At 33.4% G+C, this 25,353-nt stretch overlaps 1 protein-coding gene across 1 annotated transcript; it reads left to right on the forward strand.

The window, feature by feature from the left end:
* Positions 1-24,606, forward strand: SMC3 (structural maintenance of chromosomes 3). Its single transcript, XM_070944924.1, has 29 exons — positions 1-83; positions 2,196-2,271; positions 3,491-3,529; positions 3,805-3,872; positions 4,644-4,715; positions 4,853-4,932; positions 5,937-6,015; positions 6,540-6,657; positions 7,792-7,967; positions 8,395-8,475; positions 8,799-8,963; positions 9,317-9,438; positions 10,005-10,218; positions 11,291-11,394; positions 12,920-13,019; positions 13,540-13,700; positions 14,179-14,320; positions 14,662-14,812; positions 15,278-15,430; positions 16,256-16,407; positions 16,612-16,770; positions 17,417-17,524; positions 19,104-19,212; positions 19,658-19,905; positions 19,990-20,202; positions 20,524-20,715; positions 21,197-21,374; positions 23,457-23,563; positions 24,170-24,606. Exons 1-29 carry the CDS (start codon positions 69-71, stop codon positions 24,239-24,241), a joined length of 3,654 nt encoding a protein of 1,217 aa, XP_070801025.1. The 5' UTR covers positions 1-68; the 3' UTR covers positions 24,242-24,606.
* Positions 24,607-25,353: the final 747 nt, after the last annotated feature.

Consider the following 25,353-nt stretch of genomic DNA (forward strand, 5'->3'; position numbering starts at 1 on the left):
CCATTTTGTGCGCGGCTTGAGCGGTGGGCGCTTCTCGGTGAAAAGGGGAGGCCTCCGCCGCCGCCGCGATGTATATTAAGCAGGTACTCCGCACCGGGCGTAGAATTTGTGGTGTAGCGGTTTATTTTCTGTGGGAAATGGAAAGGAAGAGCCGTACAGAGCTGAGAAGGGTAGTTGGGGAGAGGGATGCCGGAGTTGGGTTGGGGCGTGAGGGAAAGGAGGACGGTGTTTGTTGGCTCACAGGATAGCAGACAGGATATGGAGGCCGTGATCGTTGCGGTGGAGGCTCCTCGGTGCCTCGTTTTTGCCCCGGAGAGTCTTTTTTCAGTAGCAGATCAGAACAGAGATGACCCATCTTCGGGCCCTTCTGGGGAGGGGGGTGCATAGGGCTGACCCTGACGGGTTGCTGCTTTCCTTGGCGCGATGATGGGAGGACAAGAAGGGGGGAGGTGGCCGTTCTTAGCTGACGTAAAATTAATGGGTCGGGAAGAAATAAGCGAAAATAAGATTGTGGGCCGATTCTGTAGAAATGGCAATGGAGAGCTGCAAAGATTGCAGGAGAAATTTGACTGTTCGTGAGGCAGATCAAGGTGATGAATTCGGACGGGTGGTTTGGGACGTGTGGTTCCCCCCCCCCCAAAAAAAAAAAGCCGCAGTGTATCGTATTTGGCTGGTTTCGGGTGTGTCGTTGCATCCTGAGGAACTGTCAGTACACCGCATGCACCTCCAAATGGTTGGGTGCAGACGACCGTGTAGTCGCTAGATTGGGGTTTCTCGATCTTGACAACTCCCAGAATTCCTAGTCATGGCTGGTTGGGGATTTCTGGGAATTGGAGTCCTCACATCTTAAAAGTTGTTAAGGTTGAAAAACACTGCTCTAGATCGGCCTGTCGATTAAGGATTGTAGCTGGCATAGTGTAAATAAGATTAGAGTAAGACATACTGGCTAGAAAGTGCCAAAAGTGGCAAGTGTACTGTTCTTACATTAGCAACCAATTTTGGCTGTGACACAATTACAATAAGGCTGGTAACTTAATTACACATTTTCATATTAGTAAAACTGCTATGTGCAAGTCTTGATCAACCAAAGCCACAACAGGCAGTGGAGGTCAGTACCTGCAGGTCCATCTGCCATATTGAAGATTGCAACTTGGAATGTAAGAAGAGTACTCAGTACAGAGTATAAAATAAATGAAATTGAATTAAAGGAAATGTGTTTGTCTGAGAAGTTGGAAAGATGTAATATGTTTGAAGAAGATAGGCTGATCTTGTAGAATACAAATTATAAAGTTCATGCTGGGAGATGAAGCTATAGTTTTAATTTGGATTAAAATATTGGTCAGAAAATAAGACTAAAATGTAGATCAGAAAATATGCCTTATATCATCTAAGTCAGGAGTGTTAAACTCACACTGCCACGGCGGTGTCACATGACATATCAGGACTTTTTTCCCCTTTACTAAACCAGACGTGGGCATGGCCAGCACATGATGCATCCAGGCCGCGGGCCGGGAGTTTGACAGCCCCTATCTAAGTTGTGTCAACTAGGTGATGTGCTCACAAGAAGGACTAATAATATTGCATATTATGCCCCAGTTTGTGGTGATAATAGAAGAACTAGTGATGTGTTTTAGAACAATTGTGCAATACTCTGGAATGAATGTGTTTTGGGGTAAAATGTTAGAAGAGATGAATAAATGGGTAGGAACAAGATAAGAAAATGTAGAAAAATGATAGGGCCATCTAAAATCATAGGAATAAAAATTATGACAATTGAATTTTTTTAAAAGGGTGTTTCATATATGTGGTGCAATGCAGACATGGTAAAGAGCATAGCACAGATAATGATGCATGATGACCCCTAGATTGTTTAATGTAATTGTGGAATGAATAAAGAATTTTGTGATGCTATTTGAGGAGTGCTTTTCGGGTTATGTGAATGCATATCTTTTCTATACTAACATTGCTGCATTATTAGCTAAAAACATAGGTGATCTTCAACAAACATTACCTAGATTGTATGTTGCAATATGGAATATTGATCTGTGTGTGGTAAAACAAAAGGTACAACAAGAATGAATATGTATTGAATGAATGTAGATTAATTACGTTGCAACATTTTAGTTCAAAATCTGCAAGTTGATGTATGATTTGATCTGTTCCTTTACTTTAAAAAATAATTCTGCTTATTTCAGGTAATTATCCAGGGATTTAGAAGTTACAGAGATCAAACTATAGTAGATCCCTTCAGTTCAAAACATAATGTCATTGGTAAGGTTTCTGCTACAAAGGATAAATATATATAATTTAAATAATGCAAATACTACTGAACATTTCTGAATATTTTTGTATAATAAAACTTCCAAATGTTGTGCAACATTTTGTTCACTGTGAGCCACCCACTATACTTTTGGATACTATATATTGTATAGTATCCACTTCCATTTAGACACTATACATTGTCTAAATGGAATAAATAAAAAAATATGCAAATAATATAGGTAATCCTAGACTTTAGTTTGACAATTTACTTTGTTTAGTAGCCATTTGAAGTTACAATGGCACTAAAAGAAATGACTTATAGCTGTTTTCCACACTTATGACAATTGCAGTTTCCCCATAGCCATATGATCAAAACTCAGACACTTGGCAACTGACATATTTATAATAGTTGTAGTTTCCTGGGATCATGTGATTGCTGTTTTCTACCTTCTGATAAGCACAGTCAATAGAGAAGCCAGATTCACTTAACAACCATGTTACTAACTTAACAACTGCAATGATCCACTTAACAACTGTGGCAAGAAAAGTTGTAAAAGGGGGCAAAACTCACTTAACAAATGTATACTTAATAACAGAAATTTTGGGCTCAATTGGAGTTGTAATTATGGAATGTATTAAAAAGAAAATAGAATCTTTCCACTGTACCCTTGTGAGAGGTAAAATTCTTGTTTCTTTAATCTTCCTATAGACTATATTTGTATTTCATTCAAAATGTATAGTTAAGACATCTAGAAGTACCTGAGGCTCCTATGGCAAAGCATTAGTTTGGAAAAATCACAAGTCAAATGCTATATTGCTAATAAATCTTACGGGAATCACTTTTCCCCTTTTTAGCAGCTTGTTTTCCAGGGTTGCTCCATAATGACATGGTCTGAATGGAGGAATATAAGTGTGTCAGACTGTGATACAGATAGGATAAAATTTATATTTGAGAATATCCATATGGTGGAAGATGGTTTAAAAGGTATTATAAAATAAAAACAAATCAAAATACCTTTGTGAAAGTTACTTTTTTCTGCACTTTGGTATGAAGTGTCTGGTTGATTTTAAGTGCAGGTGGTCAGTTGATAATTATTCTATTTTACAATTTTATTTTCATATATGTAATTTTTTATACAACTAAAGATCTTTATCTTCTGATCCAGTTTAAAATATTCTATAATGAATTGACATCAACATTTATATAATTTTTATTGTTTCTTTTTAGTGGGCAGAAATGGTTCTGGAAAAAGCAACTTTTTCTATGGTAAGGAAAAGCTTCCAAAATTGCATTAAATGATAATCCAATTTATATTAAAGGTATGCAGAGAATATTGTGCATGACAGCTATGTACATTTGTATTTTCTTTCAAGCAACACGGTATCTTGACAAGTTTTGTAGTGTGAATACAACTATATAAAGGCTAAGTACTTTTACAATATCTGTAATACCTTCTATAATACTGTATAAAATAAATGTTTAGGAAGTTCATTATTAAAATATATCTTACAAATTAAATCTAATGCATTTCTTTATTACAGCAATTCAGTTCGTCCTCAGTGATGAATTCAGTCATCTTCGTCCTGAGCAAAGGCTGGCTTTGTTGCATGTAAGCAAACTCTTGACTGATAATTACTAAAATAATTTGTTTTAATTGTTTGTATTGAAACTACATATATATTGCAGTTTAAATGCCAGTGAATTGCCAGGATTTAAAAATCCTTAATAAATTGAATAATTCTATCAGAATTGAAGAAATACTTGTGGAATTTATTTTGCTTTGTCCTAACTATTGAGATGAATTACGGAATTAGATAAGGAAGAAAAAGGAACCAAGGTCTCCATTTTTCCTGGAAAAATCTGTTGAGGTTTGGAGCCAAATGATGCTAGAGTCATGCCATTCCTCTTTGCTCTCCTCCAATTAAATCTTTCCATGTAATTTCTTACATACTTTTCTAATCACATCCCTTCTTTTTTACTTTTCTCCTTCACTATTTTTATCAGTCAGTGGATTTTTTTTTAACTCGTATGACCATTCCCTAGTATTTAGACTTTTCAAAACATTCCCATTAGCAGAAATAGACTCTTTCCCCCCAAAATACTGCTGAACTGGGACTGATACCATAAAATAATATTTTAAGATTAGCTTGTATAGTTATTTTTAATTAGCCTAATAATTGTACTAATTTAGTGAAGGAAAAATATAAAATTTAAGTCATTTGATTGTATTATTAAGCTTTTTATTACACAAACAGTATTTCTATTTTCTAGGAAGAATAAAGTTTATACCTACATAAACTTTGAAGAATACGATACCAAAACATTGTATAAAATAGAACATTTAAAAACTTGGATAACTTAAATTATATATATATTTTAGGAAGGCACAGGACCTCGGGTTATCTCTGCTTTTGTGGAAATTATTTTTGACAACTCAGACAACAGATTACCAGTAAGTTAAATATTTTAATTTTTATTTTATAAGTCCTCTTGGTTTTGTTTTATTTAAATTAAAAGGAAAATACCATAAATTACTTGATCAAAAATTATATCCAGGAAATTAATGTTTGCATTCTATCTTATTTTAAGATTGATAAGGAAGAGGTATCTCTTCGCAGAGTCATTGGAGCTAAAAAAGACCAATATTTCTTAGACAAGAAAATGGTGACGTAAGTGGCAGTTTTATTTTATGAAAGCAATATCATTTCTGCATGAAGTAGTTCTATATGAAATTTTAAATTAGTAGACATTGTAACTTTTGAATATTTTCATTTGTCATATTTATAGCAATAGCACTTAGACTTATATACCACTTCACAGTGCTTTACAACCCTCTCTAAGCAGTTTATAGAGTCAGCATATTGCCCCCAACAATTTGGGTCCTCATTTTACTGACCTCAAAAGGGTGGAAGGCTAAGTCAATCTTGAGCCGGTGAGAATCGAACTACTGGCAGTGGACAGAATTAGCCTGCAAAACTGCATTCTAACCACTGTGCCACCACGGCTCATGTTAATATTCATTGTAAATCCCTTAATTTATCAATTTCGATCTTTTCAACTTCTACCTGTATGAAATATTTTAAAACATTTGGACTTAAATTGGTAGTTGTAACTATTAAGGCTTTAAAATAAATTCTATATTTATGATATAGAAATATCTCTACAGATAGAAAGTGATCCCTGTTCCTGCTAGTTCAATATCTAGCTATTTAGAAAAACTGACTGCTATTGGCAGTCTCCTGTTTCTTCTTTAATAAAAAATAAATTATAAATAAATATTTAGGGCTGGTTTGGAAAACCTTTGAAATACTGTATTTAGAATGGTGGTGAGAATTTCACCATTAGAGCTGCATTTCTTCTATTCCTATTGGAATTAACAAGACCAAAAGAGTATAGAGAAAAAAGGACTCTCACCCCAATTATTGTTTTCCATTTGATTATTAATGTGTTCTGGCTACTCATTCCCCTACTATAATTCTGAAGTAGGAATTGAATTCAAGGTTTGATTTAAATTTTATAAAAATATTGTACTTGGTAATACTGGAAAAAACTAAATGCCATTTCAAAAATAACAAATATTAAGCAAAATGTTTTTATGAATTAATACAACATTGGTTATTTAAATATTTTTATGCTACAATGTTTATAAAATTGACTTAAAATTTACTTCTAGGAAAAATGATGTCATGAACCTCCTTGAAAGTGCTGGATTTTCTCGCAGCAATCCCTATTATATTGTTAAGCAAGGAAAGGTATGACAATAGTTACTAACTATTTTTCAGAAAGAAAAGTTCATAACTTTCAAAACAAATTGTCCACTAAAACAGAAGCAGGAATTCTAATTATATTTTAATTCAGGGGTCTCCAACTTCCGGGCCACAGACTGGTACCGGGCCACACAAGTAGTGGGCAAGAGTGAGAAGCTTCATTTGCACATGCACATAATTAGGTTGTGCATGAAAACATTCCCTATCCTCTCCACCGCCATTGCCAGTCTGCGGATCTAGAAAGTTTGGGAACTGATGCTTTAATTGACTAATTTTCATTAATATTTATATTTTTCCTTAATCTGAACCATTCAAAATATGTTCCCCAATTTTTCTTTATTAATGTGCTCCAAATACAATGTATTTTCACTAGTTGCAGCAGCATGACTAGTCTGAACAGAATTATAAGCAATAAAATAACATATTAATATTTCATATTAGCCATTAGTGCATTACTTGTTTGCTTTCTATATATAAACAAAAACAGTAAAAGAAAATGTTGTTCCTAGATCAATCAGATGGCCACAGCTCCTGATTCTCAGAGATTAAAATTGCTAAGAGAAGTAGCTGGAACTAGAGTATATGATGAACGTAAAGAAGAGAGTATTTCCTTGATGAAGGAGACAGGTAACATATTTTTTATCTGAATTTCCATAATATTTCAATTTATTGATATTCTTCCACACATTTTTATTTTACTATTTTGGGAGGATTGCACTTACATAGGTGTCAATGGAGAGTCTCAGTCATCCAGATCACAGTTGTCCCAAAGGTGCTTTTTCAAGATGCAACTGGACTTCCTGTTTTTTCTTTGAAGACGTTTCGCTTTTCATCCAAGGAGCAGCTTCTGAAAAAGCACCTTCAGTGCACTTAAACATAGGATTTAAAACAAACTGATATTTTTAACATCTGAAAATAATTGCCCTTGTATTATATTCATATTCATTGCTCCTACATAGAAAAATTGCATTAAAAGCTGGATTTCTTATATTTTATAAAGCACTGATGTTAATTCTTCAACCTGGACTAGACTTACAACCATTCACTTACTGATCATTAAATCTTAAGATGACACTGGAAAAATGTGATTTATAACTTGTTCTCAAAGGTTATCTGATCAAAATATAAGTGCTTGGCAATTTGGATGTATTTACATTGATTGCAGTGTCTGGAGGTCACGTTTCCATTTGCGACCTTCCCAGAGGGCTTATAACAAAGTCAATGGGGGACAGCAAGATTTGCTTAATTTGTATGAATCTCTTAATCATGATAATTTGCTTAAATGACCACACAAAAGTATGGTTGGGTGTGACTCACTTAATGACTACATTGCTTAGCCATGGAAGTCCCAACTCTGGTTGTGAGTTGAGAACTATGTAAACTGCAGCTACTGTCCCAAACAATACATTGGCAGTGTGATAAACTCTCTAATAGAAACCAAAATTAAATGTTTATCTTTGGGAAAATGTTTTTTGTTCATGTTTTTGTTCATAAATATATTTAAGATATGTTTAGATTATTTTTCCATACATAGGTAAATAATCTATTAAAACATGACACCACCATTCAGTAAAACATTGAGAACAAAATATGAATACATGTAGTTCACTATTGGAACAAAGTATTCCAGTCATATTGCCCTTAAATGGATTCAATTTGATTGCATTCCATAACGATGTTCCCAGAAAGTATTAAAAGGCATATATAGTTGTATCTACTAATAACCCTTTTATTTAATTTGTTTCTGAATGACTCTTAAAGAAGGGAAAAGGGAGAAAATAAATGAACTGTTGAAGTATATTGAAGAGCGATTACATACACTGGAAGAAGAGAAGGAAGAATTAGCTCAATATCAAAAATGGGATAAAATGAGGAGAGCACTGGAATATACCATTTATAATCAGGAACTAAATGAAACCAGAGCTAAGCTTGATGAAGTAAGTCACTATTTTTTTTTTTAATTTAATTTAATTTTTTTTGCTTTAATTTATATGCCGCCCTTCTCCGGAGACTCAGGGCGGCTTACAATGCGTTAAGCAATAGCCTTCATACTTTTGTATATTTATACAAAGTCAGTTTATTGCCTCCACAATCTGGGTCCTCATTTCACCTACCTTTGAAAGGATGGAAGGCTGAGTCAACCTTGAGCCTGGTGAGATTTGAACTTGCAGTAATTGCAAGCAGCAGATGTTAATAATGTTTAGTCCACTGTACTACAGGCTCTGTGTTTTGACTATGTGTTAAAATAAATACCAATTTTCCTTTTTTTTCATAACTAGTTTTGCTTTATGCAATATTATTGCATGTAGTAGTAGTATTATATTACCAATAGAATAGCAAAGGTTAATTTACTGTATGTTTCAGCTTTCAGCCAAACGAGAAACAAGTGGAGAAAAATCTAGGCAATTAAGAGATGCACAACAGGATGCTCGAGATAAAATGGAGGTAAAAATTCACATAACTTAAGGTATTCCTAACTGTAAGAAAGATAAAATATTTTATGTAGTATGGCGCTACACAGATATATCTAAAACTGGACTGAGATTGCGCTGGAATACAGAAATAAATAAATGAATGAATAGATTGTCTATAAGACAAATAGGAGTTCATATTTCCATTTAGGTGCTACAGTGCATGTGATCAGCAATAAACTTCCAAAAATTAACCCCTATATGAATCTCCCTGGTTAAATCTTGTTATGTAGATATTGAGAATTGCTATATATTTTTTTGCCTAGTATTTATTAATATGTTTGTACTGGTATGTAGGAAATTGAAAGACAAGTCCGTGAACTGAAAACAAAGATTTCGGCTATGAAAGAAGAGAAGGAGCAACTCAGTGCTGAGCGACAAGAACAGATAAAACAAAGGACCAAGTTAGAGCTTAAAGCAAAAGATTTGCAAGATGAACTTGCTGGAAATAGTGAACAACGGGTAAGAGTCCCATAGTAAAAGAACTTACTTGTTTGGTTTTTTTAATTTCTCCTATTTATCAAAAGAGTATGAACTGGAGTAAACACTTTGCAGCATTCATCTTCTTTTCATGCTCTTCTGGAAAAGCTTGCCCAAGGATTACAGTATTCACTAAGTTATAAATCATTTCCTGAAAATGACAGCTGACAATCCTGACAGCTCTATTATCAGGATTGTATTGATGTTACTTTGAACATTTATGCATCAAAATTAGTAAGTTTCTAAACATCTTATTACATTTTTAAATAAAACTATTATTTTTATCATAACACAAACATGGCTTTACATACTTCTGACTCATGTTACATTTTCAGAAAAGACTGTTGAAGGAGAGACAGAAACTTCTTGAAAAAATTGAAGAAAAGCAGAAAGAATTGGCAGAAACAGAACCCAAGTTCAACAGTGTAAAAGAAAGAGAAGAACGAGGAATTGCCAGGTGTGAAATAGCTAATCTGGGGGAAAAAACATTTAGAAACAGCTCTCCATACCCAATGTTTGTGCCTGAAACAGAGTCTGAAAAAGTCTTTTACTTCAAAATCAAGGCAAATACCTTTTTTCTTGGTATTTTGTTTTGGAAATTTTCTCTTTTTCTTTTTTGAATATATGGGTGTTAATTTTTCCATAGCCATGCTCATTTTGCAATCTAGCCCTACTTTTTCTGTATCATGACTCTTAACAATTCATCCTTTACCTAGAAGGCAGGAAAAGCAAAACAAACACCAAACTGTAAATTTCAGTCAGTACACGTTCTCTATCCTATTCAATGTCCTTATTATATTATGTGCCCTATAATTTATACATGCAGGAAATTATAAGATTACAAAATTATAATTTTAGAATTAAGCAAAAACTAATTATGGCGCATGCATCTTGCATTTATTTTTCTAAACCAGTCACACAGTTTAAGAAAATGAATTCATATAATGATAATATTATTAAACTTGAATATATTTTGGTTATGACCTAATAGTTCTATTGAAACTCTTAATTATTTTTGAACAGACTAGCACAGGCTACCCAGGAGAGAACTGATCTTTATGCAAAGCAAGGTCGAGGAAGTCAGTTTACCTCTAAAGAAGAGAGAGATAAATGGATTAAGAAAGAACTCAGGTCCTTAGATCAAGCTATCAATGACAAGAAAAGGCAGATTGCTGCTATACATAAGGATTTGGAAGATACAGAGGCTAACAAAGAGAAGAACCTGGAACAGTACAGTGTAAGTATTTGAGCTCATTGCTACACACAATGTAGTTTGATTCATGTATTTCATATATATCTAATGACGGATGAGCTGTTCTTAGAAACTACACTTCTAGGTATAATATCTAAACTGTACCTACCATGTTTCCCCGAAAATAAGACCCTGTCTTATATTTTTTTGAACCCTGAAATAAGCGCTTGGCCTTATTGCCATTGCTCAAAAGCCCAATTGGGCTTATTATCAGGGGATGTCTTATTTTGGGGGAACAGGATACCCAAATCTTATACTTGTTCACAAACATAATGCTAAGCAAGGATGTTGTTAATTATTGTATGTTGAGGTCATTAAGTCCTAGTTTTCACATTATTCATAGATTCTTTTTATAAAAGAAAAATTAATTACACTCATACTACATCTCAAATGGTTAAGTAATCCATTAATAAGGGTGAAGAGGAATGCAAAACTATAGTGACTCGAGTAAACCGTGCATTTACATAGAAACACACAAATATATACATACAGGTTGTTCTTAAATCACTATAGTTGCTGAAATTCTTTACTGGGTTACCTTATTTTCTTCAGTAAATCTTATGAGAGTTGTTGGATTTCTTGTGAAAAATGTATGGTTTCAACCACATAGCCTGATACTTCTATTTACAGAGTAAAGATCACATCTCATTTGTGATAATTTATAGATATTCCTTGTATTCCATTGTGGCCTTCATGATCTTTCACTGACCATCACCTTTTAATTGTTCTTTTTTGTTTTCTACGGTAAAGATGATAGTAATTCTACTTTTACTCATAGGACCATTTTTAACATATACCTCAGGTGATCCATTCTCTCTCCACTCCAGCTGCAATATTATTTAGTAAATATGAATGTGTTATCTTGTATTAATTATTTGCATTCATCTACACTAAAAACAAATTAAATTGCTTGTTTGTTTATATTGTTTGTCTAAATGCTGAACGGAAATTCATTGAATTCCAAACTTTTTTGTAAAGTTGATGCTGCTTAATAAAATGTGTTAAAGTTAGTAAAAATTGTGAAATGTATTTAAAACACTTTTCTTCTGTACATTAGAAATTGGATCAAGATCTCAATGAAGTGAAAGCTCGTGTTGAAGAACTGGACAGAAAATATTATGAAGTAAAAAACAAAAAAGATGAGCTACAGAGTGAAAGAAAGTTAGTAATTTATTGAGGCTTTACATTCTTATGCTTGTAAGAATATGCATGTGTAAATTTCCCTATTTTATTTATTTATTTATTATTCGTATTTCTATGCCGCCCACTCTCCGAGGACTCTGGGCGGCTTACACCAAAGACAGTATACTAAATAGCATATTGCCCCCAACAATCTGGGTCCTCATTTTACCCACCTCGGAAGGATGGAAAGCTGAGTCAACCTTGAGCCGGTGAGATTTGATCTACTGATCTGCTGAACTAGCAGTCAGCTGAAGTAGCTGCAGTACTGCACTCTAACCACTGCGCCGCCTCAGCTGTTATATATTTTTTAAATATATAAATATATTTTTAAAATATATTCTTACAAAGATTTTGTCTTAGATCAAGGGTGCTTAGCTTGAGCATCTAAAGGGCTGCCAAACTCGTGGCCTGCGGGCCAGATACTAGCACAACCATGCCTGCTTTAGCAAAGGGGGAAAAATCCTGATCCGTCACGAGCCGTGATGTTGCAAGTTTGACACCCCTGATCTAGAGGTTTCCTCCCAAAATCATTGGATATCGCTGTTCTAAAAATTGCTTCAAATTGTAATTTAATGGGTTGAAAACAATTGCATTAACCATTTAATAAGTGTTAATTAAGCTTACATTTAAATTATATTTAGCTTTTGTCCTTGCGCTATCCATTTTTGAACATATCCCTCAGCAAGCGATTCAAAGACCAAGCACATCCCTTAGTTTGTATTTTATTATCCTACTGGTAGAAAGAAATAAAATTTCCCATTAAATCTGCAGTAGTGCTATTATACTGCAGACTAATATAAGGGATCTCAAATGTTGCAGTGTCTTGATTCACTAAAATAATAGAAGAATTTGTGTAATTCCCATCCTCATGATTATTCATGCAATGTAATATATTCAAATAATGGTTTCACTGGATACTTTTAATAGCTATGTTGTAATCTATGTATAAAATAAAACTGCTCTGGCTTGTCCAGCAGAAGTGGGAAAAAGTTTAATAGCAATCCAACTTTTCTGTCTTGGGCTTGCCAAATGCAAAGCTGAAACATGTCAGAACTGGGCTTAACGTGAACAAAGTTAGAAATCTGTAAACTTGTACAGGCAAAGCAAATTCTGAAGCAAATTCTGTTAAGAATCTTGCTTTGTAGCAAAATACTTTTGCAACAAATTTGTTCTAATTTAGGGTGTTGTGATCCACAGTTTGAGAGTCACTAACCTAATGAGTTTTACCAATTTATCACTACCATAATGCAATAAAATTAGACTTCCTGAGGTTATACTTTTTTTTACTTTCCAAAAGCTGAAAATTGTTATAAATAAATGGAATTAGGTGGTTCACAGAAAATAATTTGGCTATTTGGGGGAAGAGAATAATATTTTGTTATGAGATAATTCAAATATAGGCATTCTATTTTGAAATTCTGCAAAGCACATTAATAATTATATTTATAATGCCTTTTTAAAAAATATTTTTATTGATTTGGCTACCTCTTAAAATATTTTTCAGTTATTTGTGGAGAGAAGAGAATGCAGAACAGCAAGCACTTGCTGCAAAGAGAGAGGATTTGGAAAAGAAACAACAACTTCTTAGAGCAGCAACAGGAAAGGTAGATAATGATCATAATTACTGATGTTTTGCAAAAAGACTTATATTGTAAATCATACAGTTCTTATACTTTAGGCTTCTTAATATTTTATGAGACATAGAATGGTGGGACACTTGAAAGTAAAAAAATAAGAATACAGCATTTAAAACTAAACGCTTTAAATAAAATTACATTCATGGTTTTCAGAATTTGATTTCTTTATCAAATAGCACCATACACCAAACATTTACTTGTCTATATGAATTCCCATAGCAGCAGCTTTACAAATTTATTTATTTATATAAATGATGAAGTTACTCTATTTTATAATGTGCAGAAAAAACACTACACATTATAATTGTACACAGGTACATATAAAGTAATAGCAAATCTGAAGACTTATTTTGTTTTCTGCTATAGACAAGATAATAAAGTTTGTGGGGAAAGGTTCTGTGAAACATAAAAGTGTTAATGATATTGGACATAGACAATTTCCACAGAATATTAAGATTTATAATGACTTCTATTTTATTATAAATAGGCTATTCTAAATGGTATTGATAGCATAAACAAGGTTCTGGAGCACTTTCGTCGTAAAGGCATTAATCAACATGTTTTGAATGGCTATCATGGAATAGTGATGAATAACTTTGAATGTGAGCCTGCCTTCTACACCTGTGTTGAAGTTACTGCAGGAAATAGGTATAGTTATCACTAGTTATTTTTTTAACAGTGTTTTGTGTTGCACTTAAACTGGTAAATTAAAATTATTTTTTGAAGCAATTATAGGCTTCAAATATTTTGAAGACAATTCCAACAATACTTGCTATACTGATTCTAGTCCTCCCTTGGGCATGGAAACTTTGGACTGGTTCCTTCCTCGCATCCCAGTCAGTTTTGGGTTTGCAAGCAGGCAGCTAATAAACCATCTGGTTGTATCATATACAGCTCTACTGTAAGAACCAGGCAAACATAGCACAAAAGCATAATAATAGCTTAGAAAGCACTTAAGAGAAATAACAAAAGTTGTCTGACTCAATTATATAAGATTACATACATTTGACTGTATAGTTGCTTCACCTTTTATGGTTATCTTTGATACTAGGAATGGGACATACTATGCTGTCATAGTATGCTGTTACAATAAAGCTTTATTCATTTTCTTTATCTTTTATGACAGGTTGTTTTATCACATTGTAGATTCTGATGAAGTTAGTACTAAAATACTGATGGAGTTCAATAAAATGAATCTACCAGGGGAGGTGACTTTTCTTCCTTTGAACAAACTGGATGTTAGAGACACTGCATATCCTGAAACAAATGTAAGATTGTTTTGCTGTAAATAATTTACTACTGTAGTAGTTGAGTTATATGAGTACAATATTTTCATATTAAGGTAGCTACAAATAAATAGAATGAATAAAAATATAAGCAGTGTAGGCTCTGAGTTGCCTCTCTATGTTCTGATTCTGAATAGCCTAAATTCCTTTGATTTTAACTGTCTCATAATTAGTATTATTTGTATTTTGCATTTCAATACTTTTTATTCCTTGTAGTGGTTTTGTGTTAGATCACACAGTATTTAATCTGCATCTGTTAAATTTAAGATAAATTCTACTGGTTTGCAAATTTTTCAGCTATTTGGCTTGGTTATTATTTTCAGGATGCCATTCCAATGATCAGTAAACTGAGGTACAATCCAAGATTTGATAAAGCCTTTAAACATGTTTTTGGAAAGACTCTTATTTGTCGAAGTATGGAAGTATCTACACAGCTGGCTAGAGCTTTTACTATGGATTGTATTACTTTGGAAGGTATGGTTGATTACAGTTTGATTTATGATGTAAATATATATTTCAGGTTGCTTTGATCTGCCCAACACAATATTAAATCCAGTGTACCAGCATTTCTGATTAAATCATAAGAGAGTTTTATGATTGCTAATGTCATAATTTCTTTTGTGTACTGAGAAAAGTTACAATAATATTTCAATACTCCTTATAATAACTCCTTAAAATAATGATTTAATTGATTTTGAGACTGGCTTGTTTAAGCATTGTCTGCATAAACTACAGTTCTCAGTTCCCATGAGATAACAATTCGAATCTGCTGAAGGTAAATTCTGGTAACCTGTTGTTCTGGTCACATAGAAGTAGCAACACATTGACCTGGATTCATCTTGTGCATGTAACTCACTATGTTCTGACAGGATAATTTTTTCATGTACAGACCAGTTTGAAAACTATTTTTTATTCAACAGAACATCATTTTTGTTGTAGGTGATCAAGTCAGTCATAGAGGGGCTTTAACTGGAGGTTATTATGATACAAGAAAGTCTAGACTTGAACTCCAAAAAGATGTTAGGAAAGCAGAAGAGGAACTTGGAGAGCTTGAAGCAAAACTCAATGAAAATCTACGCAGAAACATTGAAAATATCCTTCATAGATTATTTGCTTGCTTGTCTGAGATGTGCCGTATGTATGAGTAGTTGACTTGAATATGATGAAAACATCCTTAGTGTTACTTGTCATTGCCTGCCTCTTCTGTCTCTTTTCCACAGTGCAGGAATCAATAGGCATAGCTGGCACATGAGAGGACACGTATCTGTAGTTCTCTCAGGCTCTGCCTGATTTTTTTTTCTTGTTTTCCTCTTCTAAACCTAGGTGCGTCTTATGGTCAGGTGCGTCTTGTAGTGCGAAAAATACAGTATATGTTCTTTCCACTGGAGCATATAATATCACTGTTTAAAATGGTCAGGGCCATGTTGTTGTATTTATGTGATAATTGCCCCTGCCCTAAAGTACATTTTTACGTCTGAAAGTGTAAGCAACTTTAGGCTTTCTTACTTTCTGAAAAAAAAAAAAAAAAAGCTAGCTATAATTCTAGCAGACTTTAGTTGTTTTTGGTTGGTCATCTTAGCCAGATAATGATGTGGTAGTGGTGGTTATAATTATTTTCTATTTTAATTTATTATATATTGGAATTGTTCTCTGCTACACAGAATCCTAACAATTAGGTTAATAAATAAATAGTCTGCAATTGGTTGGTTAAGTTAAATAGATGATATGATTACTAATCTATCATTTTAAGCAAATTAGATTTTTTTATTATATTGTAACGTTTAACTTATTTCTCCTACAATGATGTAAATGGGAAGCTTTATTGATATGAAGAAACTTACAACCATTTTAGCATATTGGGTTATATGTAATCCATCACTTTAACAATGGATAGAATTAATCCTTAGCGCATCGCAGGAATTAATAATGAAATTGATCAACTGATGAATCAAATGCAACAAATAGAAACACAGCAAAGAAAATTCAAGGCTTCCAGAGACAGCATTTTGTCAGAGATGAAGATGCTGAAAGAGAAGAGACAACAATCAGAAAAAACATTTATGCCTAAGGTACAGAATATCTGAGAATGTTTGCCATTTGGGAGGCATTTGCTCTAGTTTCAGTGGTAGAATTCATAGACAAAAAATGACGTTAAGTGGTTTCAAAAGAAAAGAAGCAAGTGATGGGGAAAAAAAACAATAGCTACAAAATTAATTGAACCAGGAGGCTCCTTTCATGAATGAATAATTATACTTGGCTTAATTTCATTTTAGCAACGCAGTTTACAAAGTTTAGAAGCAAGTTTACATGCTATGGAATCAACCCGAGAATCATTAAAAGCAGAACTGGGAACAGACCTGTTGTCTCAACTTAGCTTAGAGGACCAAAAACGAGTTGATGCACTTAATGATGAAATCCGACAGCTACAGCAAGTAAGCATGTTCATGCTTCAGAATCAAATTGCAGTCTGAATCATGTTCGAGAGTTATTAAATTAAAAAATAACAATTTGTTTAACTTTCCATAAGTAACCTAAGTATTTATTTATAGCAGATATATAGGCATAGATTACCTATGTACAGCTAAAATGACTGGGATTACAAATATTTTGTAAGACATAATATGATAAGTTTTGGCTTAGCGTGTTGTCTGACTCCAAAGTTGGGTTTCTTTATAATTCGCTGTCTGTCAATTATGGTTTAGTCAAAAAACAATTCTTAAGCAAACCATGACCTAGTGTGATGTATGAACCCCCGAGTACATGTGTATTAATATTCTTCTCATCTTAAGACTAAGCATTGCTGGTTATAGCATTCTGATAGTTTTAAGTTCTCACATCTTAAAATTAATGAGATTGACAAACAGTAGGTGGTTAACTTGTCTGTTGTTGAGAAGGTCGTGATTGTAATATAAACTAGATGCATTTCATATGAAGTAGTGGAGAGGTTTAGAAAGTTTCTGTGGAAAGATTTCATTGTAATTTAAAAATCCATATTACTTAATTTTGGAAATATTGTACAAATTGAATTTTCTTGTACAAATTGAAATATTTTACAAATTGCTATTTCTTGCTTTATAGGAAAACAGGCAGCTTTTGAATGAGAGGATTAAGCTTGAAGGCATCATCACTAGAGTTGAAACCTACCTCAATGAAAATTTAAGGAAGCGGTTAGACCAAGTTGAGCAGGTAGGATACTTTATTTTTTTATCCATTTTTTTAAAAACAAATCTTGATTTCAACATAATATATATCATTATTGTGAGAAAGGAAAATAAATCTGTTTCTAAGAAAATTCTGTTTTCTCTTTAAAAATGACCCACTTGCCTAACCCAGATGATTTAGATTTAGCCACACATAGACGCAATCTTATTTAAAACTTCCCTGAAATATGCCAACTATCTTCTGGGTGAACTCCTAACTTGAGGGGAAAAAAGGCAAAAAAGAAAAAAGTCCTTTTGTGGCATCTGAGCAGATTTTTTTATATATGTGTTTTTTACTGCTAGAATTATTATTGTTAAACTCAAGATGGCAGCTCATTAGAAAAATAATTTATAATAAAATCACATTTTGAAAGAGATTTTTTTTTTACTAACTATTACTAAACCTTACATCCCTACAAATTACTGAATTTAGCTGTATACATGGTAAGTACTGCAAGAACACACCCCAAACTTCCTATTGAAAAATGTGTACAGGCCTTTCTGCAGAACAATGGCTAATTAAGGTCTGAGACTGTGCCTTGATATCCAAAATAGTTTTAAATTTAAAAAATAAATCTGACAGAATTTAATTCAACTTAGAAACACTTTTCTATCTATAAACACAAGTTTGTACTATATCTGAAATCTGGTTCAAGGTTCTTTTGGATTCACAGTTCCCGCTGGAAAAATAGTTAGTGGTCAGGAAGGCTTTTATTTTAGAAGCATTCTTCAGTTCTTAATATCCTTGCATCTCCTGTATGGATTTCTTCAATTCATTTTACATGAAGCTGTTCTCAAAGACCTCCCAGAAACTAGCTGATGCAAAATATAGCAACTGATAAAATTATTTTAAAAATATTACTACTGTTATCTAACATCTTTATTGCAGAAGTTATACTTCCTACTGAGTTGTTTCTGGGAAATCAATATGCTGGTTATTGTTTTAAAACCCTATGGCTCCAGACCTGGGTATTTATGAGGCTTACCCCAGACTCTTTCTGCCTACATAATATGAACAAACAGAAAATGCCTGTTGAATCTTTCCATTTGCTGTAAATTATGATGGGAGGAGGCTAGGGAACACTTGATTTTCAAGGTTAGAATGGCTCCCACTCTTGTGGCCTTCCAGAAACTAGTTAAAACATAGTCATAGATGTTCCAGGAGCTTTTGACTCCTGATTGGTGGGAATCGTAAGTACCAGATGTGCAGGTCTCTTATAATATTAAAGTAGGTGGAACTATTCTATTTTATGCCTTTATTTATGTGCTGGGTCATTGCCATTATTTTTTGTCCATTAGCTTGTCTTTTTAAGATTGAGGAAGTTAGAAATTATATTCATTAGTCTTCAGTTTCCAAATTGTGTGAAAAAGTTGATTAAATCATGTTACAAATCATATTATGAATTAAAAAATTAAATGCAGGGATTAGTTCAGGCAATCACAAGGAATCAATACTGAGTTGAAAGCACAAAAATGATTCCAAGTTGAACAATTTGTGATTTTGTACATATTGTTAGAATGTAATTTCTAGTCATCATGAACATTGGAATGTACATGTCTTTCAGGAGCTCAACGAACTGAGAGAGACAGAAGGTGGCACTGTTCTTACAGCCACAACATCTGAACTTGAGGCAATCAACAAACGAGTAAAGGATACATTGGCACGATCAGATGGTTGGTAATCTTATTTAAACAAAGAAAGTAATAGTTTGCTTTCTTAAAGCATCCTAAAACATACATGTATGTTGTTAGGACAAAAATAAAGCACAAATAATAAAAAATAGAGTGAGAACAACCTAAGTGATAGAAATTTTTCTTCAAACAGATTTATGTCATCTGAATATATTACACATGTTTTAGAATGATTCAACAGTTAGTATACTATATACCCTTATTTTATAGTTGATTCCTTTGCTTTTGACCTAAATGCTGCCATCGTTCATTCCATTTTCCAGACCTAATGTATCTTCTGGCCTCCGCATCAACTTCCTTCCCTTGTTCCCAATCAGTATAGCCTTTCTTTGTTCTACTTCTTTTTAGTCTATGTAATCTATTCCTCAGTATTATTTTGTATATTTATCTAGTTTACTATTTTTATTCTTTGTTTTCACTTTAATAGACCTGGACAATTCAATTGATAAAACAGAAGCTGGAATAAAAGAACTTCAGAAGAGCATGGAGCGTTGGAAGAATATGGAAAAAGAACACATGGATGCTATTAATCATGACACAAAAGAACTTGAAAAGATGACTAACAGGCAAGGTATGCTTCTGAAGAAAAAAGAAGAATGTATGAAGAAAATCAGAGAACTGGGCTCTCTTCCCCAAGAAGCATTTGAAAAATACCAGACTTTGAGCCTAAAGCAGGTAACAAATGTCTACTTTTCATGATCAGAGATGATAGATGTTAGGTAATATACATTTATAAAAAATTTTAATTCTTTTATGCAGCTCTTTCGCAAACTGGAACAATGCAACACAGAATTGAAAAAATATAGCCACGTTAATAAAAAAGCTCTCGATCAATTTGTGAACTTTTCAGAACAGAAAGAAAAGTTGATAAAACGTCAAGAAGAGTTAGATAGGGGCTACAAATCCATCATGGAATTGATGAATGTCCTTGAACTCAGAAAATATGAAGCTATCCAGCTGACTTTCAAACAGGTATCATTTGACAATAGTCTAACATATAGAAAATGCATATTCTTTGGAATTAAACACCTTAATATTATTAGCTTATTTTTTTGATCTCTGAAATATAAGTGGTTTTGTTGTCATTTTAACCTCCTTCCAAAGAAATGGGTTTAGTTGTAAAATGCTTATAAATATATTAAGTTATGTTAAATGTTAGGGAACAAACAAGTTTTATATAAACATTATAACTCGATAACTTTCATATCAAAACTATATTAGTTGAAAGAGGTCATTTAGTCAATCTACTTCATTCTTTTATTGTTTGTCATTCTTGAATTGTGTTTCATCAAGGTGTCAAAGAATTTCAGTGAAGTATTTCAGAAACTGGTACCTGGGGGCAAAGCAACACTTGTGATGAAGAAAGGTGATGTGGAAGGTAGTCAGTCTCAAGATGAAGGTGAAGGCAGTGCTGAGAGTGAAAAGGGATCAGGATCTCAAAGCAGTGTTCCATCCGTAGACCAGTTCACTGGCGTTGGAATTAGGGTAAAGCAAGACTATTTTAAATTGGCCTTTAATTATTGCTAAATCTCTTAATGATATTTTAAGAGATGAGAATAATGTCTCCAATTGTTTCTCTCCACCCAGTACGTTATGGCAAAATGGGTGCGCTCCAGGCCTCCTCATTAAATGTTGTCATTTTGCAGGACCAAGGAAGCATGCTTTCACTGTCACAGTCTCCACCCTCTGGTATAGCATTTTGCCTGGAGATAAGGAGAGCAGTCTCGCTCTCTCAGGGTTCTGAAAAGACGTGGTTTTCATCCCCCAGGCCTGGGGTTAATGTAATGGGGAGGAGGGAAGTGTCCGTTTTTTATTATTATTACTTGTGTCATTTTTTAGCTCATTTTAATCTGTGTGGCTTTAGGTTTTATATGTTTTTATTGATTGGGGAGATTGTATTGTAGCTCCCCTTTTCACATAGGGAGCCTCAGTAAACAATAAACTAATTTTTCTGCTGTTTCTTCAGGTGTCCTTTACTGGTAAACAAGGTGAAATGAGAGAAATGCAGCAGCTTTCTGGTGGACAGAAATCATTAGTGGCTCTTGCCTTGATTTTTGCAATTCAGAAATGTGATCCTGCTCCATTTTACCTCTTTGATGAAATTGATCAAGCCCTGGATGCCCAGCACAGGAAGGCTGTTTCAGGTACAGATACAGCATTTCAGATCAGTCTCTTGTGCAAATGAGTCTTTTGTGTGTACTTGCCCCTTCCTATGAATTTTTCTCTTATTTGTGTTACTAAAACAAAATTAGTATGTGATACCTAGTATACCTTTGCGGAGGAGGGCATTAAGATGTATGTTCAGCTTATTTGTCCTATTAGCCTATTTCACTTAAAAAAATAGTTTGAAACATTCTTATATAAAAGCATTTGGCACAAAATCTTGAAGTCAATGGCAGAATGTCAGCTTTCATGTATTGTAAACTCTGCTAAAACGAACCGTGTAAGGATAGCTCATACCATTTTACTAGGAAGTTTTTAATAAAATTGTTTGTGACTATTTCTGAATATAGCTTATATAATTTATTACTGTATTGTATATAGGTGGTTTATAGCTGTCCTCCAGGTGCACAGTTATGAAATGCTGCAATACTTTTTTGATGAGAGTTGTACACTTTACAGCAACACTTAAGGATAATGCTTGTCCTTTGAGAGGATCTTCACAAGTGTCCTTCATATATGCATGAGTACAGTTGATAAATGGTACAGTCAGATAAGAGAAGCAGGAATCCTCAATGGTTTAACAATCAGCAAAGAAACTTAAGCAGAACCCACCCTAATGAATCAAGCAGTTAAAAGTGGCTGCAGGAAATTTATACCTTTGGACTTGCAACATTGATGTCAGCCCAGGTAAACCAGACTGCAAACACCACAAGATGAACTAATTCTACTTTATTGTAAGGCTACATTAACAGAATCTTTCATGTCTGAAGGTATAAACTTCCGCCATTGCGTTTAATCTCTTGATCCATTAGGGTGAGACTTTTCTCAGTTCCTTTCTGTGATTGCTAAGCAGTTGTGGGCTCTTGTCTGATTGTGCCCTAGGTAACATTTCTCCTCTTTCTTCAAGGCCACTAATGCATTCCATTCCATTCCTAATTTTCTTCCTCTGACCATGAAGCCACTCGGGGCTCCTACCTCTCTTGTCAGATTGTTTCCGAGGCATCATCTGTTCTCCTTTCCTAAGGTTGTTCAAACATTTCATTGTACATGAAAATTAAAATTTTACTGTACAATAGTGTAAAATGCATTCAGAATACAAAAATGAAAAACCAAAAAAAATATTCTCTTTTTATTCTTTGTTTCATTGATAACAGATCCTGGATTAAATTATCAATATCTTTTTAGAAATCATTTGTAATGAAAGAGTACTAAAATGCTGTGCTTAAGATTATCAAATTCTGTATTGATTAGTGGTTTTAGAGTCAACAATTTACACCTAATATACAATATATTAGAAAAGTATAAATTACTATCTTTAGATCTTAATTTAGTAGAAAAGATGCAGGGTTTTCTTTCTTTTTTTTCTTGCTCTTTTTCACTTTTTCAGTACAAAATATTAGAAATCATCACTACAATATGTGTAAAGTCAAATCTTTGAACTGAATGATCCCCATTCTCTTTGGCACATGATAAAATGCTTAAGTATCTTATGTTACTTTTGACATTTAAATTGGTAATTTGACTGAAGAAATTCTAACCATAGCCAGACTGCTGAAACTCTATCAGCCAAGTCATATAAAGTACCAAACCACAAATTGATACGGTCTTAAAACTGATGTGACATGGAACTTTATATCCCACTGGTAGCATTGCATCTTGAGTCATATAGGAACCAGCAGTTGGATCAAAAAGTAACTAAGCTTTAGTTGATGACTAAGAGTATTGCAGATGTTTCGTTAAAGTTTTAGATTATGTATTAATAGACACTGTATTTTAACAATTTATTTATTTGTTAAATTTTTTGCCGCCTATCTTTCTGTGGGGCCACTCTAGTGGCTTACAATAATAAGAAGTAAGAAAAAGAAAAAGGCATGTAAACAGAACAAAAGAAAAATAGAACAATCAAGTAAAAAATGACGAACACAATGAAAATAAATACATTAATATGATAAGCAGAAGGATGGATGGGTAGAGAGTAGAGAGCAGAGGGAGGGGTAAGGTGGAGTCTGCCATCAATCTTCCACCTCCAGTTTACTTCATTTATTTATTTCAATCTATTTCAGATATGATCATGGAATTAGCAGAACACGCTCAATTCATTACCACAACATTCAGACCTGAACTGCTTGAATCTGCTGATAAGTTCTATGGTGTAAAATTCAGAAATAAGGTGTGCAGCTTAAAATGTACAGTATGAATATTATTGTATGCTAATTAACAGTTATTAAGGTTACAATATGTTTATTCAGTATCAAATTATTTGTAGTCACTATTAAATTTTTCTTGATTTAAAGACTAAAATTGGCTTAGATTTCAGCTTGATTTAATTAACTTAAGAACATGATGCAATCTGATAAGATATCCTAAACATTTATCAAACATTTCAGTGTGATGTACAGTTAGATCAAATATGCATACCCATTTTTCTAGACTTTTTAAACTATACAAGCATATTAAAAGATCAGTTAACAAATCATTATACTGTCAAAATTACAGTACATATATTATGTCATAGAATATGGTCCCATGATTAGTGCAAAATTCTTCATAGATTTGGACTATAGAACAGATCATAAACATGACTTCTTGATGGTCATAGCCATTTACATTTGTATTTTTGAAAACAAGGACTGTATCATATATTAAGCCATTTATTATTTGTGCAGAAATAATATTGTACATGCAAGGAATCTGACAAACAAATGAATTAATCACTAATGCTGTTATTAGTTACATTTTTCCAATTATAATTGCCAAATTGTTTTTTCTTATGTAGGTAAGCCATATTGATGTGATCACTGCAGAGATGGCCAAAGACTTTGTGGAAGATGATACTACTCATGGTTAATTGGACAACAACTGCTAATATGTTAAGAAAATGTAAAATATTTTAACCAACATTGGGCAATTGTATAAATCTAAATATGCAGTCACTGTTCAGCAACTACTTTAATATACTTATTAGACCATTTCATAATTTTCTTGGTGTCCTCTGTATGTACATGTGTTGTATTCTTTTAGAAAATATCTGTTTTATATGTGAAGCTTGAAAATATGTTCTCTGCAGGTATTTTGTAAAATGTTTTTCTTGTTTAAATGTGTCTATTGTCAACTTCAGTTCTTGCTTTCTAGTGGTGATCTTACTGTTATATTGCCTCACATGATTTTTTTTAAAAAACAGCTTTAATAAAATAATCGTTTTTAGTGCTATAACATATTTCTTTCTTGAAAACTCTTTGAATTAGGTGTCATTACTTCACACATAGTTTGATTACATAAGATATTTGTGACAAAATTTGCATATTAGTGCTTAGCAATAGGGATATGGGAAAATAAGTTTATGATTTGATTTAATTTAGTTTTCTAGACACCAAATGTTACCTATACTATTTATAAAACTGATTTTAAACATTTCATCTAATTTATGTACTACAATGTCTCATAGTTAAATTGATTTTCTATATCATCAAGAGAATAAAGATGACTAAGAATCATAACACTAAGAATTCATTCACGTTTGAACCCTGTTCATCCTCTTCTTGTTGCCAAATTGTTTATGTCCACCTATCATTGGATTTCTAGAAAGCAAACAATGAAAATGGGAAACATTTTATTAAAATGTATGTTTTTTGTTCTATATGCTTGATCAAGTGTATGGAGTCCATAGAAGCGTAGGCTGTAAGAAATTTGATCATTATTAGTGTGCTATAAATCTGTAATGGCAATGGAAGCAGCGAAACGGCAGTACTTCGCCGCTCTCATTGCATCTGCAGAAAACTGCCCAGCCGCCCTGTTTAGGGTGACCCACTCCCTCCTTAATCTTGGAGCGAGGGAGGACCCCTTGCAGGGCCGAGCTGAGGATTTTGCAGTTTCTGCAAGATAAAATTGCTCAGATCCAGACCGGACTGGACTCTGATTGGGCAGAATCCACTGAGGAGACTGGGGCTTGTCTTGGCGGGG

This window comes from Pituophis catenifer, unplaced genomic scaffold (assembly GCF_029215685.1).
Source record: "Pituophis catenifer annectens isolate HBS135680 unplaced genomic scaffold, rPitCat1.0.hap2 SCAF_6, whole genome shotgun sequence".
Lineage (NCBI taxonomy): Eukaryota > Metazoa > Chordata > Lepidosauria > Squamata > Colubridae > Pituophis > Pituophis catenifer.